The sequence below is a fragment of the Leucopleurus acutus genome (genome assembly GCF_964270905.1).
Source record: "Leucopleurus acutus genome assembly, chromosome: 6".
NCBI classification, from domain to species: Eukaryota; Metazoa; Chordata; class Mammalia; order Artiodactyla; family Delphinidae; genus Leucopleurus; species Leucopleurus acutus.
The window spans coordinates 100,431,551-100,443,871 of record NC_139149.1 but is presented as its reverse complement, the minus strand read 5'-3'; the positions used below and the strand labels follow the sequence as shown (position 1 = coordinate 100,443,871).

The window sequence follows — 12,321 nt, the reverse complement described above, 5'->3', positions numbered from 1 at the left end:
CTCCCGCCGCCACATGCCACTCAACTCTCTCCCCCTGGCACAAGAGAACATTTCTAGAAAAATCTACTTTTGTATCAATGTGAATAAAGTTAGTGTGTCGTGTGTGCAGCTGCAACCCGGACTCCTACGCATTTCTGTCTGCTCTGCTTCCAGACTCCAGCCCCGGCCTCAGCCTGGAGCCGGGCCCTGCTGCCTTTCTCAGGAGATGCAGAGAGGGTGATGGGAGGGCCAGGCTGCCAAGTCACGCTCTCCAAGGGTTGAATGGTAGCTAATAACAATCAGGCAGTGGTTTTTTTATGCTGTGCTCCCTATGTGGCTGGCAGTCTCCAAGGTGCTTTACACCCATTAACTTGTTTAATCTTCAGGACACGCTACCAATTATTAGCCCCATCTTACAGACGAAGAGACCGCAGCACAGAACTTGCCCGAGGTGCCACAGCTAGTTAAGTGGTGGAGTTAGGATTCGAACGCAGGCACGCTTGACCTCTTTGCTGCCGGTCCTCTCAGTTCTTGGGCGGCTGCTTCATGTCCTTCGGCCTCAGGAATAATGTACGTCGAGCAGGATTGAGGTTAGGACTAAACGAGGTGATGCAGGCAAAGTGCTCGCCACACCTTAAGCAAAAGTAGCTAAACTCTGATAGCGACTCGCAGACCAGGCCTATGAGATGTGACAACAGCCATTCACCTGGGGGCAAGGGGCACTTTCTCCCCCCTCCCCCATAGCGTTCCACCCTGTATGGCCCCAGGGGAGCCCTCATCTGCATGTCATGAGGTGTCCTTGTCAAAGATGGTAGACGTAGAAATGAGGCAAGAGAGCCTTGGGCATGGAGGTACCCAGGAGTTAGGGCCACCTAACCTTGCCAGGGTTCAGACCCGTCACATGAAAAATGGGCGAGTACCACCCGTGCTGCGCAGGGAGCGAAGGGACCAGTGAGTGGACCACGGGCCCTTCACCCTTCACCTGTGCTCTGCTGAGGTTCAGCACCACTGGGGTTTCATCTCAAAGGCCAGAAGTGGGCAGAACAGCCATTTTACCAGCAGATTCTCTCTCTCTCAAGATAGAGGCTTGAAAGTCCTCTTTCAGGGCAGGCTGATTCCTTGCTTTGAGAAAAATACAATATAGACCCTTTGGCCACTGAAGATGAAGCCAAGTGCTCATCCCGGAATGGAAGAGAGCATTGGTGGGGAGCCACACCTCCCTGCTTGACAATAGAAAGGTGCTTGTCAAAGGTGCCTGGGAGGGCATCTCTGCAGGTATCTGGAGAGAGAAGCGGGAGAGGTACCTGGCTTTCTCCTCCCTGGGGCCCTGATGAGTTTGGGGCCTGGACCCTGGGTGGGGTGGACGTGTGCCACTCCACATGGAGAGAGGCAGGCCTCTGACACTGCCCACTGGCCTTAAGCTAAGGAGACCTGTGGAGGGGCCTCAGTCTCCGGGCCTTGGGCGGAGGTTTTTACAGGTTTTTCACCACGTGTTCCCGGCTTTCTGTTGGCCCCATGCTTTCAGTCAAGTCATTACTCAGTCTGGTCCTAGCTGTGCCGCAGAGTATTGGGTGGTGGGACCCTGCGTAAGGGGAACAACAGCTACCTGGGGAGAGCCAGCTGTGGGGCCCCAAGAAGTGAGGGCAGAAGAATGCGCATTTCATGGACTTCTACAGCATACTTAGAGAGGGCCACCTGGTCAAAGAGGGGACTTCTGCTGTCAGCTGGGAAAGCTTGCAACCTCTGGATGCCTGGACAATAAAGGGAGGTGTGTCACCCACTGGTCCCCCAGGGTTCCCCACCCCGGGAAGGGAAGCACAGGGAACACGGCACACCACCAAACTCTCGAAACTCAGCTTTATTGAGTTCCAGTGGCTCCCTCTTGGTCTGAGCTCAGCCCCGCTGGCTTTGATAGGTCTCTGAGATTCAACGGCCCAGGGTCTGGCAACACCCCGGCTCCACCACTCCCCTCCCCAGCCACCAGGCTCCCCAGGGAGGGAGGAGGAGAGGCAGCTTCTGTGGTGTTGGAGAGAAAGAATGGGCAGCGGGGTCAGAGGCCGAAGAAGCCATACAAGCAGCAACATGCCCAGAGCACCCATCACACACCAATTCCAGCCACACACCCGCGCCCCCCACCACCACCACCACCGAGAGGGCTAGCTTCCAAGCTCCCACGCCTGTCAGCCTTCTGAGACCACGCCCTGCTTAGCCGATCAGCCGTGGCTCATTCTCAGACCCCGGGACTGCCCACAGGAAAAGAGCCTCTCCGAGACGCCACAGGGCCTTGATGGGTACACTCTAACCCCGGCGCTAGCAAGAGGTGTCAGGGGAAACAAAGCTCAGACCATTACCCCATCATCCACATTCTTGCCACCCCTGCCAGGGACAAATCAAAGGACACGATCGCCCCATCTCACAGTGAGTTAACAAGCCGACCAGGGCTGGAACTACATGTCCCAAGATGCACAGCTCTGTAACTGTGCACCACTTCTCCCAAGCATGATCTAACAGAAAGGAGGCATTGTGCGTTGCATTCTGGGACTTGTAGTCCCCAAGAGACAGCACCAAACACCCAGGGAAGCGTTTACAGGCTAAGACTACTTCCCACCCAGCCCCCACCCACCACCCAGGCCCGGCTCTACGCTCAGCATGGGCGAGGGAGAGGAATGGAGGGTCCCCTCCCAGTGCACAGGGTTGGGCGCTGTCCTGTTGGAACTGTGCTGCCATTCTGGGTCCCGGACATCCAGCTCAGAACACATCTGGGGAGAGAGCAGGGGCGGGGTGACAGGAGAGAGGGTCAGCAGCAAGCCGTGGAGGACGGAGCTGAGCATGCAGCCCTGGGCTAGCCCTGTGGCCTCTCCCTGAGCCCTGATGCATGGTGCAGGAGGATGGGATATGGTCCCCTCCTAAGCCTCCCTCCTGGGGCAACCTGGCCTTAACCCCCCTCTCCAGGATTAGCCGGCCTCACCTCTGGCTAGTCCCAAGGCCTGGGGCAGGCTGAGGCAGCAAGAGGAAGGGAGGAGGAGTAGGCTCCGGTTCCGAATCTGGACGGCCGAGAGGCTCCCGCCCCACCCAGCTAGCCTCCCCGGAAGACCTTATGGCCCTACTGGCCACAGAATCTTCCTCGCCACAAAGAGGCCTTCTGGGGGAAGCAAGAAGGGAGTCCCAGCCAGACGGCAGTGAAAGCAAGCGTTGCGGCCCACGGGGAATTGCAGAGAGAAGAGTGCGAGGGAGAAGCAGCACCAGGAGGGAAGCAACAGAGACGTCAGAGCTCAACACTGCGCAGAAACCAGGGTGGGGTTGTCTGCAGCCGGATAAGGAGAGCCGTGGCTGCCGACTCTGGCTCAGAGAACCTCAGGCCAAGTCCTCCTTCCTTAACATCATCGGCAACACAGGTGGCAGAAGACCTGGGCACGAAAGGCCTGACCCAAGCCACTAATGCCCCTTTAAACTCCCTGTCTAATAAGAATAAGTGAATCCTGGCTCCTCAGGCCCTCCCACTGCCCTGAGACCCCCCACCCTGGGCTTTGCCAGGGACCTATCAGCCGTGGGCTGAGCACAGCAAATCCTGACTCCACGCTGGAGGGTGGAGGGGGGTGGACCTGGGAGGGAGCACGGAGGTGGAGAGGGGCTCCTGCAACTCAGGCCACGCCCCTCTCTGCTCTCCTGACAGTGAACAGGACCCCTGGCCCCCTGAATCGGGTGGGTTGGGCCTGGTGATCAGAGGATGAGGCAGCGAGAGGCCTTCTCCTCCGGAGATGGGCTGGGTTTGGCTGTGTCACCCCTTGCACCCTCATGGGTCTCCCCCATGCCTGGGTCGTGGTTCTGGGCCTTGGGCTGCCCCTGCCGTCGACGCTGTGCCCCCCGCCCACCTGCTGGTTTCTTCCCAGCTGCCTCCATCTCTGACAGGCTGTAGGCCATGGCAAGCTGCAGGTCCTCGTCATCCTCAGAGAGGTCGCTGTCAGGGGGTCGCGACACAGGGGTCTGCCGGACCTGTGTGGCCCCTGATCTGGAGGTGACAGACTGTTGCTGCTCGCGACGGCTCAGCTCCAAGCCCAGTGCCAGGTCATCCGGGATACCTGTGGGAGTAACAGCCACCATGATCCAGGCTCTGATCCAGGCTGCAGGAATCCGGCCTCACGCAGCAGCCACTCTGACCACTTATAGCCCCTCCTCTGGAACTGGTGTGCATGCATTTTGGCACCTAGCGTAGTGGTTATGAGCATGGCCAGGCATTCGGCTCCAGCAGGTATGAGCTGTCTCCTTTGGCAAGTTACTCAACCTCCCTAAGCCTCCCTTTCCTCATCTATAAAATGGGAATGACGTGAGTGCCTGCATCATCAAATTGTTCCAATGATTAAATAAGAGAGCCCATGAAGAGCCTTTAGCACACAGAGCTCCCAGAGTCGGCGGGCATAAAAGGGTAGTCATGGTGACCATCCTGTACTGCGTGGCAGCGTCGTGGGAAGAAGAGTTCAGCTCCAGGAGCCCTGTGTCCTGAGTTTCATTCCTGGCTTTACCCTTTGCTAAGTAGGTCAAAGCCTTGGGCCTGGGGCTACTTGGGAGTTAGGGCCATCTAGCTGTGCTGAGGTTCAGTCTCCTCAAACGAAAAGTAGGGCGAATGCAAACTGCCCTGCTTTCCCCCGGGTGTTTTAAGAATACAAGGGATGTGGTATGTGCGCAAGTGCTTTAAAAATAGTCAAGTGCTCTGCAAACTCCAGGCACCCCACACATGATGACGGCGATTAGCTGGCCCTCTGAGACTCCACAATTCTCTGTCCCAGCCCCCTTCCCCGGGATCACCATCTCCGACCCTGCCAGTCTGGCTTCCCTGCCCCAGGGGAGTTCAGAGAGGAGCAGTTAGGGGAAGGGGCTTTGGGGCCTGGGGCTTCCTGATCGGGATTGGGTGGCAGAGCCGCTCCTCACCATTGATTGTGACAGACTTCAGCTGCCCGTCCTCCTCTACTTCCACCCGCTCCTGCCCGTTCTCCATGATCCTGGGGGAGACAGCACGGTTCATTCGGTGGGCGTGCCCGAGTCTTGCGGGCGCCTGTCCAGGCTCCGGGACGTCGCAGTGGACAGGGCAGTCTGCGCTCTGCCCTCAGGGAGCTGCTCTCCAGTCGTATGCGGCTCCGCTCCACCCCCACCCACCCCACACCCCGTATGGTCCCAGAAGGAGCCCTCACCTGCGCGTCGTGATGCGGCGTCCTTGGACAAAGGTGGTAGATGTAGAGACAGAGCGAAAAGCACCAGCCCCAGGACTGAAGGAGAAAGATGAGGAGGAGAAATCTGGCATTGGGACAAAGGAGGAGAAGGAGAAGAGGATGTTAGACAGAGGCTGTACCAGGCAGGCTGCACGCACAATGGACCAGGAACCTCTGTGGGGTCTCCCCGCAGAGCTGCCCAGAGGCAGGGTTCCAGAGACACAGAGAGAAGGCGTGGGAAGGTGACAAGCTGAGGCGAGGGGCTCCAGGACTCCAAATGCTTGCAAGCATGGGAAGGGACGGCACTTACCAGAGTGTCCAGGGAAGGAGGAAGAGAAGGTGAAGAAAGGGCCCGAGTGTCGGGCACTCCGGTTCTGAAGCTCTGAGAATGGGCCCAGGTCATCTGCAACAAGTAAGCAGATGAACCGTCATCTGGTGAAAAGATCCCCCCACCCCTAGAATGTGTGAACCCTGCTCTGAAGTCTCGAAATATAAGCTGCTAAGCAACTGGGTACATTTCTGATTTTTTTTCTTTTTTGCTTGGACTGATTTAGAAATTAAATTCCTTTTTAGTATTATTATATGAAAAAGTTCCCTGGTCAATTCTGGCCACTATGAAGAATAAAGGAAGGGGGGTGGGGAATAGCTCCTTCAGTTTTATGCAGATAAGCCTGGTGTGATGTCAGGCAGACACAGCTACAAGCCCCGGCTCCGCCATCTGCTGTGTGACTGTAAGCAAGTTATCTGAATGTGCCTCAGTTTTCTCATCTGTAAATGTGGATAAAATTATCTACCTCACAGGGTTCATTTAACCATTCAAAAAAGTGGTATCTGTTGTTGTTTGTAATGGCATTATTACTGTCCCATGATGCTCTGAGTCTTGCTTTCATGGCTGTCACTGTGGAGGTTTAACAATGAATTATTGTTATCATTTAATAAGGCGAGTCTCTGAAGTGTCACTATAGGATCACGCGGGTTCTGGAATGTGTAAGGTTCTGTCCCAGAGCTCACTGGATCCACCCACACAAAATCTTCTGTCCGTGGAATTCTGCTTCCCTCTCAGCCTCCTGCCTAAGGGCCTCCCAGCTGATGGAGAGCAGGCCTGGAGGGAGAAGTTGAGCTCATCAGAGGTCGCCCGAGTCCACTCACCAAAGAGCTCTGCAAAAGGGTCACCACTCCCGAAGAACTCCCGGAAGACCTCCTCCGGGCTGCGGAAGGTGAAGGTGAAGCCAGGGCCGCCACTGCCAGCTTCTGCCCGACACGGGCCAGTACCTGAAGGAGAGGCAGGATGAGGATGGGGCTTAGGGCGTGCACCCTGCCCTGAGCCAGGGACCCCTTAAGGCACAGAGACTCCAGGGAGACTCCAGGAGCCTCGAGAGCAGAGTGAGAGCAAGCATCCACTGCAGGAATCTGCCCTCCCCCTTCCTCCCTGACCCACTTCCATCCCTGGGCGCCCCCGCTCCACCTACCTGCCCCAGTCAGCCCTTCCCGGCCATAGTGGTCGTAGATTTCACGCTTATGCTCTGGAAAGAGAGAACAGATCATTTCTCCCTCCCTCTGGGATGACGGCCTCCCCTTCCAGGCTAGGCCCCTCAGAGGACTGGCCAGAGACTGACAGTTGGGAGGCAGCAGGTTGCAGAGGGGACATGCGCTACAGGTTTTAGCAGCAGCTCAGCCCTTCACATAGGGGCCCCTTCTCATCTGTAAAATGGACACAATAACAGCACCGACCTCAGAGTTGCAAGGATTAAATAAGATAATCCACCTTGCACAGTGCCTGATACATAGTGCTTCATAAATGTTAGCTAATCATTACTATGTTATTATTAATCGGGGCCTAGCCTAAATGTCACAGAGAGACCTTTCTTGACTACCCAAAACTGCTGCCTATTATTCCCTATTCCCTATCACATCACCCTGCTACGTTCCTTTGGAATAATCTCGTCTATGCATTCACTTGCTTAATGTTGGCCTTCCCTGAATAGACTGTGATAAACCCATCAGGACTTGTAGGGCCTGCTCGTCCTCCATCGTTCCTCAGTACCCAACAAGGGCCGGGCACCATAAGCACTCAGTGAATATTTTTTGAATTAATGAATGAAAGACCTGGACTCATATTCCTCGAGCAAGTTACTTCACCTCTCTCAGTCTCAGTTTCCTTGCCTGAAAAATGGGGGTGATAAATCCTGTCTCACAGAATGGCTGTGAGGACTCATGGAGATTACAACTACCAATGCCTGGCACAGAGGAGGCTCGGCACACCTTGGTTACCTGCCCTGCTTCCTTCCCCTTGTCAGGATCCATGCTGCAACTAGCAGACCCTGAGGAGCAGACACTGAGACAGGGGATCAGGGGAAGAATAAAAGGGTGCTTGACACACAGTAGGTGCTCCTCTGAATTGAAACAAACAAACAAACAAACAAATCCCAGAGTCCCTGTGGGAGGGGGGCACTTAAATGCCAGGTTGGAAAAGGCATGGAGGAGACTGGGGTGGTGGCAGCATGGCTTTGGGAAAGAGTGTGAGGGGGCATGACGTGGCAGTGACAGGTGCTGCCCTGCCCTGACCCCTGACCCTGGCCCTTACTGTCCGACAGCACTTCATACGCCTCGGCCACCTCCTTGAACTTCTTCTCAGCAAACTCTTTATTATCTGGGTTCTTGTCTGGGTGCCACTGTAAAGCCTTCTTCCGATATCTGCAGGAAGTGGGTTCAGAGGGGAGGGTCAGGAGACAAACGCAGGCACTTCTCACTAGGGAACAGAACGACCCACTTCCTGTTAGCCCACCATAGCCCTTCCACCACTCAGATCCCGGTCCATGCCAGCTGCCAGGGCTGCCCCTGCAGCAATGTTTTAACGGAGTCCCCATCTCGCCCCTCTGCAGCCAGTGCTGGGACTATACACTTGTATTAGACGTAAGGATGAGAAAGCCCCAGGCCTAACGCCTCCCTGGGGCTCGCTGAGGCTGGGGTTGCTAAGGACGTGGGTACATGTGGCCATGGCGGGGGAGGGGCACAGTGCTTGAGCATCTTTGCACTGCATCCTGAGACAGCCCACACCTAGAGGCTGGGGGCTGGCGTAGGAATAAAGGGGAAGGGAGGCGATGGGGGGGCTGTACTGGAAAAGAGCTCACACTGCACCTTCCAGCGGAGCTTCACGCTGTAGACTTTCTCCTACTCATCCAGGGGTCTCCTTCCTCCCTACATGGGTCCCTCTCTGAGGGAGGCCCGCAATCCTCTCTAAGGACCTGGCTCTCTCAGCCCAGCCTCTGAAGGGCCCCAGGGTGGTGGAGCGGGGGGGAGGGGGGTGAGTGGCTTTCTGGTGCACAGCGGAGGCACTTACGCCTTTTTGATGTCATCAGCGGACGCACTTCGCGGCACGTCTAGGATCTCGTAGTAGGATGCCATGGCAACTCGTCAGTCGTCAGGCGGGCCTCCTTGGGGCTACGGTAGAGAAGGTACAGTCAGGCGGAAAGAACCGAAAGCCCCTCCCCGGGGCTGGAGACCCCGGGGGCGGCGGGAGGCGCTCCCAGGGGGCCGCGGAGCCCGCTGGCTCTCCTCGCGGCGCCCGCTGGCTCTCCTCGCGGCCGGTGACTCGGCTCCCTCGGGCAGCCTTATCGGCCCTCGCAGGCCGGTGCCACGGGCTATCTCGGGGCCCAGGGCCGGGGCGCCCTATCGCGGCCCCCAAACGCCAGCAGTCCGGCCCAGGGCCCCCCAGCCTGACCGGGGCCCCCCGCCCGCACCTCCTCCGCCGGGAGTCCCTGGCCTCTTGGAGCGCCCCGCCCCTGCCCCCCGCCGGGAACCGTCTGGCACCGGCTGCCGGCTCGCGGCTGCTGCGTAGGACGCGGCAGGCCCAGCTGTGCGCGCAAGCTTGCGTCAGCGGCACGGAAACTACTAGAGACCCAGAGGAGGCCGGCTCGGCCTGTCACCTTGCGGGGTGGAGGGGGGTGTGTGCTGCTGCAGGGGCTGCCGGGAGATGGAGGCGGAGCCGGCTATTTTGGGCTTGCACCAGGACAACGTCATCCCCAGATGGGACTTGGGAGACAGCGGCAGGCTCCGTCCAGGAGTGACGTACTTGCCAACAAACAAGCCACCCAGCCCCTCGCCCCTCTGTGGCTTTCCTAGAGACAGGCTCGATGACCGAGGATTACTCACCCAGAGGAAATCACCACTTCAAGGGCTCACAGACTCCTCCTCTCTGGGCCTAAATCCTCCCCCTTCTTGAGATCCCTGCTCTAAGCCCCAGCCCTCAGAAGAGGCTGTCCGCCTTCCCTGAGTAGGTCAGACCTGCCTCTCATAGCATCTCTTGGCAACCTTCCTCACACTGGTCAGAGCATTTATTTGTTTGATTATCTGATTGACAGTCACCTCCACCACTAGGATGCAAACTCCACAGGGCAGAGATTATGTCTTTTTTCTCGCTAGAGTATTCAGGACAGTAGTGCGGTTCAAAAATATCCATTGGATGATTAAATAATGCACAGATGGGAACATGTTCTTAACAATTTTGACACATTTGGGAGATTAATGGGATTAATGGGTGGTTAATGGGGAAATGGGGGGGGGGGGAAGGAGAGGAAGTTCCCCAGATTCGAGGTTTTTCTTTCCAAACTGATCCTGAGTAGACCTCTTCCACCTTAGAGTGTTTTCTGGCTTCAGGCCTCATGGGAAAGTTAGAGAACCTTCTAGAACTGGCTCCCACTTGCTATCGAGGCCAATCCACAAGCATTAATTGAGCATCTTCTATGTTGTAGATGCTGCCAAGATGTAAAAAGAAGACTGCGGCCCAATCCCTACCTTCACAGAGCTCCAACTACCAGCCCATCAGTATAGACCACTGGGAAACCCCAAGGCTTTGGAAACAGACCTGGGTTTGCAACCTGGTACTACTGTGTGACAAGAAAACCTCTAAGGACTCAGTTTTTCCTCCCTAAATACAGGTAACGCCTAGGGCTGTTTGAAAGTCAAATGAGGTATGGTACATAGTAGGTCTTGGTACAAAGGTTCTCTGGCATCATGACTGGCCCAAGCAATACTGGTTATGTGTATCCAGAAGAATATTTTAGGCTGGGTGACCCAGAAGTGCTTCATCAAAGAGAAGGGCTTGAGCCAGACGTGAGAGAAGAGCCTGGTGTGCGTTTGTCCAGTTTTCCTGGCTGCTCACAGCCTGAGCCTCCTACCTACCTGCATCTGGCAAATGCCCATTGCGTAGGCTTTGATGGGAGCCAGGCCACTACCTGCCACAAAACCCGACACTTGCTCTCCCAGACTTCCTGGCTCCAAGGTGTAGGCAAAAGCCGGATGTTTTGCCAGTTGGAAGCTCCAACTGGGACTTGGAATCTGGAGCAAGTCACAGAGAAGCAGGGGCAGTTGAGAATTCATTTCTGCAGTGGTGGCAAGCAGAGCCAGCAGTGGCCTCTAGTGTCTGGAGGAGGAAATGTCAGCCTCGATGCCAGGGTGAGAGGAGGCCTCACTGCAGTGGGTGGAGGGGCCAGGGGCTTTTTAAGCAGGATGTCCTGTGCCCTGACCTTGACTGTGGTGCTGGCTGCCCAACTTCCCTTGATGCCTACCTGTTTGCGGAAACTTGTTTGGCAGCCCTTGTATTGATTCTGTATGCTACCCAGTGTCTCTCTAATTGTGTGTGTGTGTGTGTGTGTGTGTGTGTGTTGTGTGTGTGTGTGTGTGTGTGTTGTATGTATATGCGTGTGTGTCGGGGGGTCCTTTTCTTTTTTTATTTTGCCAGAGTTAGTTCCTGCTGTTTCCTGACTGACCTTGGTATAAGAGGAAGGGATAGATTAGGTTAGGTCACTCAAAAATCTTCCAGATCTCTTTCTTTTTACTTCTCTTATCTCAACAGACATTTGTCTAGCACCCTACCATGTATGTGGTTTCATATTAAGAGTAGGAATACAGAGAGCTTTAAGTTTCAGTCCCTGTACTCAGGGAGATGAAAACCTCGTTGGGACACAGACAAATGACAGCCAAGGGAAATTATGTGGAACACATCTAGCAAGCAAAGGGTTAATTTCCTTTGTTCACAGGGAATTCCGACAAATGTATGAGAAAAGACAAACAATGCAGTTCTTTAAATGGGTGGAGGGCACAGACAAGACAGTTCACAGAAGAGAAAGTACTGGCTTTTAAATATGAAAAGATGCTCAGTATCATTCATAGCAAGAGAATCATAAAGGAAAGCTGCAGCGGAATACTTTCACTTCCTGGATGATTGACGAAGGTCAAAAAGTGTAATGTGTTGTATGGACACAGGCGGGCTCATACATTGGTAGTAGGAGGGGTGTTTGGATATAACTTCTAAAGAGAGCAGTATGAAGTATATATCAAAAATCAAGGTATATAGGGGCTTCCCTGGTGGTGCAGTGGTTGAGAGTCCGCCTGCCGATGCAGGGGACACGGGTTCGTGCCCCGGTCCGGGAAGATCCCACGTGCCGCGGAGCGGCTAGGCCCTTGAGCCATGGCCGCTGAGCCTGCGCGTCCGGAGCCTGTGCTCCGCCACGGGAGAGGCCACAACAGTGATAGGCCCGTGTACCGCAAAAAAAAAAAAAAAAAAAAATTAAAGGTTAAATTAAATTAAAAAAAAAATTAAAGGCCTTTGACCCAGTAATGCCAATTCTAATAATTTGTGGTTGTACATATGTGCAAAGAAGCATGTACAAGGGTTGCAGCATTCTTTTCATAGCAAACGATTAAAAACAACCTAAATACTATATCATTAACAGCAGACTGGTTAAATAAGCAATGGCACAAGGTACTGTGGAATACTATACTGCCACCAAAAAGAACAAGGTATATCTATATGTACTGATGTGCACCATCTTCTAGATTTATTGTTAAGTAAAAAAAACAAGGTGCAGAGCAAAGCGTATTTAAATGCGTGTGTGCACACATTAGTATATACGTAGCTGTCTGGAAGGGAGTACTAACCAAGAGTGAACAGTGGCGGCTGCCAAGAGGGGAACAAAGGAAGGGGACTTATTTTTGCTGTTTGTAAATCTCTTTGGTACCTGACAAGTACTGAAGCATGTGCACATAGTAACTGGTCAAATGTAATATTTTTAAATCTAGCTGGGGAAATAGGATATCAGCAACAAGCTAAGTGCTATGGTACAAGGCAGTCCATGCC

General features: G+C 54.6%; 1 protein-coding gene across 1 annotated transcript; it reads right to left on the bottom strand.

Moving 5' to 3' along the window:
- Positions 1–3,348: 3,348 nt before the first annotated feature.
- Positions 3,349–9,048, bottom strand: DNAJB2 (DnaJ heat shock protein family (Hsp40) member B2). The gene is made up of 9 exons (XM_082841152.1): positions 8,924–9,048; positions 8,524–8,624; positions 7,768–7,877; positions 6,653–6,706; positions 6,333–6,455; positions 5,494–5,586; positions 5,166–5,268; positions 4,906–4,976; positions 3,349–4,058 (listed from the first exon to the last, which is right to left on the bottom strand). The coding sequence occupies exons 2-9, from the start codon at positions 8,586–8,588 to the stop codon at positions 3,700–3,702; spliced, it is 978 nt and encodes a 325-aa protein (XP_082697278.1). The 5' UTR covers positions 8,589–8,624; positions 8,924–9,048; the 3' UTR covers positions 3,349–3,699.
- Positions 9,049–12,321: the final 3,273 nt, after the last annotated feature.

Bases quoted from the DNA above. Each gene is read 5' to 3' on its own strand.
- DNAJB2 (XM_082841152.1), bottom strand. From the start codon at position 8,588: ATGGCATCCTACTACGAGATCCTAGACGTGCCGCGAAGTGCGTCCGCT. The intron at 7,878-8,523 runs GTAAGTGCCTCC...CACTTCCTGCAG, and splicing joins GCTGATGACATCAAAAAGGC to ATATCGGAAGAAGGCTTTAC. The intron at 6,707-7,767 runs GTAAGGGCCAGG...CTCTCTTTCCAG, and splicing joins GTATGAAGTGCTGTCGGACA to AGCATAAGCGTGAAATCTAC.